Source organism: Cebus imitator, unplaced genomic scaffold (assembly GCF_001604975.1).
Source record: "Cebus imitator isolate Cc_AM_T3 unplaced genomic scaffold, Cebus_imitator-1.0 Scaffold297, whole genome shotgun sequence".
NCBI lineage: Eukaryota > Metazoa > Chordata > Mammalia > Primates > Cebidae > Cebus > Cebus imitator.
Window position 1 is genome coordinate 936486 of NW_016107612.1, and position 6868 is coordinate 943353.

The following is a 6868-nucleotide window of genomic DNA, read 5'->3' on the forward strand; positions in this document are numbered from 1 at the left end:
CCAGGCTGGAGTGCAGTGACGTGATCTCAGCTCACTGCAACCTCTGACTCCCTGGTTCAAGCGATTCTCCTGCCTCAGCCTCCCAAGTAGCTGGGACTACAAGCACACGACACCACACCCAGCGAATTTTTGTATTTTTAGTAGAGATGGGGTTTTACCCTGTTGGCCAGGATGGTCTCAATCTCCTGACCTCAGGTGATCTGCCCACCTCAGCCTCCCAAAGTGCTGGGATTACTGCGTGAGCCACTGCACCCGGCCTACAAATCTTTAAGGAGGCCCTAGCGAGAAACAAATAGGCTCAACCATCATCAAAGCTCTGTCTCAAGAGGAAAGGGGGGAAAATAATGGAGACAGTGAATGAGCACAGGGTTCAACCCATCACCTGAACACTGATCTGGTCCTGCTGCAAATGGAAAGTGCCATTTCCCCACTGCACAACCAAGCACTGATGCACTGCTGGCCCCGTGGGCTCCCTGGGACTTGGAGGCCCAAGCCCACACTCCTACACCTCCCACAAACAGCTCTTCCTGTGTTCCCTGCAGTCAGCATCCTTCCTGGAGGGCAAGTGGAGCCTGACCTAGTCCTAGAGGAGGTTGAAACGCACTGGGAGGGTGCCTGCCAGGATGTCAGTACCAGCCTGCAGAGTACAGAGGGGGTTCCAGCTTCTGAAGAAGAGAACAAAGCCGTGGAGAAGATGCCCAGGTGGGGAGTCTGAGAAGATCCTAAAAAATTAGTTAAAGCATGCAGCCCCTTATCTCAAAGCTATACAAAGGCACAGGGCAGGAACCAAGCCTGCTTCCCCCTGCCTTATACCCATCCCTCTCCCACGGGTACACAGCTACCAGGTTCCTATGTGCCACTCCAGAGATGGTCTGGGCATATGCAAGCTCGCATCTCCCTCCGTTTTTTTTCTTTTTGTTTTGTACAGAAGGTAGCACATCACATGTACCTACCTGTACCTTGCTATATTCATTCAACAATATACATTGAGGTCTTTTCACATTCAGGATATAGAGAGCATCTTCATTTTTCAATGCCGCATAGTATGCCATCGTATGGCTGTACCATAATTTATTAAACCTGTTCACTCTTGATGGACATTTAGGTTGTTTCCAAAATTTTATTATCATGAACAATCCTGCAACAGGCTCCCTGCATACAAAAGTACCTTCCAAAACAGGCACTTTTATATGCATGTCTTTGCACATGTGTGAGTATATCCGCAGGAGAGTTCTAGAGGGGAATTGAATTGCTGGGTCAGTGGTCATGGGAATGTGGAATTGTGGTTATGATTTGCAGATCCCCTTCCATAGGGATGTCGCAATCTTTCTTCCTACTAGAGATGCTCGGTGACAGTGGGAGGTCTCGTGTTCTGAAGACCATAACTTACATAGCTAAGATGGGGAAACTGAGGCCCAGAGAGGATCAGAGGCTGACCTACAGTCACCACTAGCACAGTGGCTGGGACAGTCCCCTCATGCAGAGGAGAGGGTTGCTCAGCTGGGGCTCCCCAGGTTGAGCCTCGGTTGGAGGGTCCAGGTCTGAACTCGGGAGTCATGGGACATCCTATGGAAAATGGGGCAGCAGGTAGACTGGGGGGCAGCGTCACGTGGGCTCACCTCCTGCCTCTAACCCCAACTCAGGGAGCTGTCCTGGATTGAAGAGGAGAAAGAAGATGAGGAGGAAGAGGAAGAGGAGGAGGAGGAGGAGGAGCAGGAGGAGGAGGAGGTGACTGAGTAAGTGATTTCCCCACCTGGCTGGGGATGGCCCTGGGGCTGAGGTTGGCTGAACTCCTGGGGTCTGGGCACTCTCTACTGCTCAAGGGAGCTCCTTTCTGTTGTTCTGTGCTGTGCGAGGCTGGGCTTTGACCAGAGAGGCTGGGAGAAACTGGGGTCCCCCTGCTGTGCTCATAATGACCTGGGAATCATATTACCCGCCACTCCACCTCCTTCTACAGACACACACATTACAATGCAGCCTCCAAGAGGGCTGGGACTTTTGTCTGTGGCTTTCACTGCCATGTCCCCAGAGCCTAGAACAGTGCCTGGTACACAGTAGGCACCAAATAAATGTTAGTTGACTGCATGAATGGATGTATGAATGGACATACACAGTGGGCTCCCAATTCTCCCCCGTTATTCACAAACCCAAGGCTGCCTCCCCACCATATGCCTCCGCCGTGGTTGCCTTTGATGACTTCTGGGAATGTCTTGGGTTCTGCTCTACTGCCCAGGAACGGTTGGTCGTCCACCCGTATCCATAGATTGCAACGTTAAACACACAGAAGAGTTGAGTTAAAATCAAAGTTAAAAACGAGATTGGGTAACAGAGGGATGAACAGCAGGCAGCTGGACACACCTGTGCCTGGAGTTAGGCCAGGGAGAGGTGGCGCTGGAGATGTGACATTGGGATTCTGGGCATGTAGGTGGCACTGAAAACTGTAGGGCTCGAGATGCTCAGGGAGTGAGTGTGGATGGAGGGAGGCTCATGGGCAAGACCAGACGCTGGGGAGATGAAGCAAGAAGGACCGAGAAGGAGGAGCCAGTGAGCAGAGAGGAGACAAGAAGAGTGTGGGGCCCAGAAGACAAGTTAGTGTTTCAAGAAGCTCAGCTGGGCGTGGTGGCTCACGTCTGTAATCCCAGCACTCTGGGAGGCCGGGCAGTTGGATCACTTGAAACCAAGTGATCGAGACCAGCCTAGCCAATATAGCAAAACTCTATCTCTACTTAAAAAGAAGAAGAAGAAGAAAAAAAAGGAAGTACTGCCTCAAAAGCAGGTTGTAAAGACTTGAACTTGTTTCCCCAAAGGCAATAGGGAGCCATTGAAGGTTCTTGAGCAGGAGAGTGGCATGATCTGGCAGCTGTGTTGGAGAAAGATTGAGGCAGGGAGAACAGTGAGGAGGCTGTTATGGTGGATCAAGTGGTAGTAAGTTACTCTGTTCCTGCTCCAGTCCCCTGGCATTATGTCCCTGTCTCTCTGCCCACCATGGTACCTTGTGGCCTGCACCCCTTCTCCCTGACCTGTCCCTCTGGCCATGGCCTGAGACAGGATGGCACCATGAGTGTTAGGAGCACAGGTTTGGGCCTCAGAAATGCCAATGCCACTTTGCTTCAGTTAGTGAAATGACTGGGGCAAGTGGTGTACCCGCTCAGAGCTTCTGCCTCCACATCTGTAAAATGGGGGATAGCAAAAGTCTCCTGCAGAGGGGTCATCAGGGCCAGGCCTGGGGTAAGTGCCCCATCAGTGGTCACTGATGTTCTTGTCCCCTAAGAGGATCTCTTTTCGTTCCAGTCAGGAAAAAGTTAAACAGGATTTCAGAGCTGGAAGCCTGTTCAGTGTCATCTGCTTTGAGGCCATAGTTCACATAGACTTACTCAGTTCACATAGACTCTTTCCATGTTTTACCGGAGGCCACACAGCCTCTGCTTGCTTACCTCCAGTGGCAGAGAGTTCACAACCTCTCAAAGACTGTCCATTTCATCCATATGCCTCTCTGACTTGTGAAATTATTTCTTATACCAAAACTAAGCCTGCCTCCCTATAGCTTCTGTCCCTTTCCGACTTGTCCTAATTCTGCCTTGTGGGCCTCCATGCAGTCCCTGTGAGGTGAAGAACTTAGCTGCTGCTGGTTTCGTTAGAGCAGCTTGTCTGCCCTCTGCCCTCTCCCTGCCTCTGTGTGGAGAGCATAGCTATGAGTGGCTCCCTTGCTGAACGCATACACCTAACACCCAGGCCAGAAAAACCCTGTATTTGCCAGTACTCTGGAGCCGAGACACCCTTTCAAGGCCAGTGACCAACTATGCTGACATACAGGCATGCGCACATGTGCACTAACTATACACATGTCCTCAGAATGCAGTACACATGGGCACACACATGCATAGCTGCACTATACATGTATGCACCAGCACACTGACATACATGCTGGGTTATGCACACAGCATGTACAGGCATGCACACACTTATACCCACATACATCCTGCATATATGCACAAGCACAGGCAGCACACTCATACATGTTCATACGTGTGTGCACACGAGTACACATGTACACATGTGCACACATCCACACGACAGCCTTGCACACATGCACATGGATCCGGAGTTCCCTGCAGATGCTGCAGGCATGTACGTCTTTATACAAATGTTCACCCAGAGTTTTCAACTCTGGGAACTTTTGGGCTCCAGGCCCAGGAAGGGACAAGCGAGGGATCGAGTGGGTGGTCACAGCACCAGGGCCAGAGGGTGTGAGGCCCAGGGCAAGCAGAGCTGGGCTGTCACTGACTGGGGAAGGATGCTCTTGGGCAGCTTTGCAGAGGCACAGGCTACTGATGACGCAAGGGTCCCGGTAGCGGGCAGATGGTCGCCTAGCAACCCGGTCTCTGCAGGCAACAGCTCAGCTTTCCCTAGCAACTTCGGCCTTTTGGTCCCGCCTGGCTTCCCTGGGGGCGCTTCTGCAGTTCCTTGCACATTCCCTCAATCTGATTAGAAGCAGGAAGGGTTGGTGGCTCCTCTGCCACTGGAGCCACCCTGGCTTGGGAGCTGGGCTTGTGGCTGGGCCGGTGCTCTCCCAGTTCTCCATGTACATGCATCGACTCGGGCTTGGGATGAACGTCACAGCCCCCAGCTGAACCCCTGCTCGTGGGTATCCTGACTGGCACTTACCGGGAGACCCAAGTAGGTGGCTACCTCTCCCTGAGGCTCCCCTCCTTCCTTCTTTTGGGGCTGGGATTTCAGGTGGAGAGTTTGCTGGAGGTGACAGTGAGGACCTTAACGTGGGGGTACAGCCTGTGGGGTGGCTCAAGGGAGGAGAGGTGGACCGCTAAGCCTTTGAGAGCTGGCTGCCACTGCTGCTCCCTGGATCTTAAACTTGGAAAGCCAGGCAGGCCTCCAGGAAGCCCACCTCAGCCAATCTGTCTGTTCTTCTGCTTGGAAATCCCTGAGACTTGGGAACTTTCTGGAAGTTTATGGCCTGTTGCTTCTGGGCTGCACAAGAGGGTGCCTTGGCAGGCACTGAGCACCCTGTCAAACGGGGGCAATGTGGCTTTGGTATATGGCCCCCAGACAGCCCCTGGCAATGCTGACAGCGCCACCGCTGGGCTGTTTACGTGTTTTGATAGCTGGGGATGTTTGTGCAAAATGTTCTTCAATCCACGTGGGTAATTTCATAACCCTGCAGATCACCGCCTCCTCTGGGATTAACAATAATAACGACAGGAACACTAATAATGGCTGCCATTTGACTTGCGATTTTTTTCTGGGCCACACACTGCTAAGGCAGCCTGAATGGCAGATTCTATCATTCTCTTATCCCATTTCACAGATGAGAGAACTGAGATTTAGAGACGGGGCCCTGCCACTAAGTACAGAGCAGGGATTCTTGGTATTACAGACAAAGAAAGCTTCTCCCAATGTTTAGTGAGGAAGAATACAGAAGAATCACCAGAACAACACCTGGCAGTCTTTTTTTGACCTTTTTTTTTTTTTTATGGGATTCTCATTGGCCCTTCTGATCTTACTTAAATGGGTGAGGCTGCCCAGGCTGGGCAAATCCTACCCATTTGACAGATGAGCAGACAGAGGCAGCCCAAGAGCTTCGAGGTGACTTGCCCAAGGCCAACAGTGGCTTCTGATCTGATACTGGAATAAGCAGGGCTCCAAGAAGCCCGTGGCTGTGCCTGTGGGCAGTTCATTTTCTGAGCCTTTGTGCTGTAGGCAGAGAGCTGAGACGGGCCCCATATCTATTTCAGGAAAGTCATCCAGTCATCCCCTTGCTGCTGGAGACATGTCTTTAACCCATTTGAGAAAGGCTGACGTCTTCTTAGTGTAGAAGGCACAGTCTCCAAAATACTCAGAGGCAGGCGGTGAAACAGAGCATGAAGCACGTGGCGTTGGGGTCAGGGATGCCGTGTCTTATCCAGGCTCACCTTGCACAGGCGGTGTGACCATGGATCCGCCATCAAACCTCTCTGAGCCTCTGTTTTCTCAGCTGGCATGTGAGCAGTAACAGTTTCAATCTGTCAGCGTTATGTGGAATTTGGGTTTTTTTTCCTAGGCTTTTAAAAAAAGTTAATTATTTTTTCTTTTCTTGGTTTTTTTTTTTTTTTTCATAAAGACAGAGTCTCGCTCTGTCACCCAGGCTGGAGTACAGTGGCATGGTCTTGGCTCACTGCAATCTCTGCCTTCTGGGTTCAAGTGCTTTTCCTGCCTCAGCCTCCCAAGTAGCTGGGATTACAGGCATGAGCCACTACGCCTGGCTAATTTTTGTATTTTTAGTAGATACAGGGTTTTGCCATGTTGGCCAGGCTGGTCTTGAACTCCTGACCTCAGGTGCTTTGCCCGCCTTGGCCTTCCAAAGTGCTAGGATTATAGGTGTGAGCCACCGTGCCTGGCCTAATTATTTTTTCAATTGACAAAAATCATATATATTTTGTGTATATATCTTGTTATTTTGAAATACATATATATTATGGAATGGCTAAATCGAGCTAATTAACCTATGCATTCCCTCATATGCTCACCATTTTTTATGGTGAGAACAGTTCAGATCTACTCTTAGCCATTTTTACAAATACAATATATTGCTGTTAACTAGAGTCACATGCTGTATAGCAGAGCTCTCAAATTTAAGCTTCCTATCTAACTGAACCTTTGTATCCTTTAACCAATATTTCCCCAACCCCACCCCTCCCCAACCTGGTAACTACCATTCTATTCTCTCCCTCTGCAAGTTCAACTTTTTTACACTCCACATATAAGTGAGATCATATGGTATGCGTCTTTCTTTGTTTAGCTTATTTCACCTAACATAATGTCCTCAAGGTTCACAAATGACAAAATTGCCTTCAACTTAAAGGCTGAATTCTTT

At 50.3% G+C, this 6868-nt stretch overlaps 1 protein-coding gene across 2 annotated transcripts in view; it reads left to right on the top strand.

The window, feature by feature from the left end:
• The window catches only part of CNGB1 (cyclic nucleotide gated channel subunit beta 1), a 93678-nt gene that overhangs the window by 21233 nt on the left and 65577 nt on the right, over positions 1-6868 (top strand). For both annotated transcript variants that reach the window (XM_037729281.1, XM_037729282.1), the window contains 2 exons: positions 543-702; positions 1644-1736. In XM_037729281.1, the coding sequence (XP_037585209.1) occupies positions 543-702; positions 1644-1736 (253 nt within the window). The remainder of the gene's footprint in view (positions 1-542; positions 703-1643; positions 1737-6868) is intronic.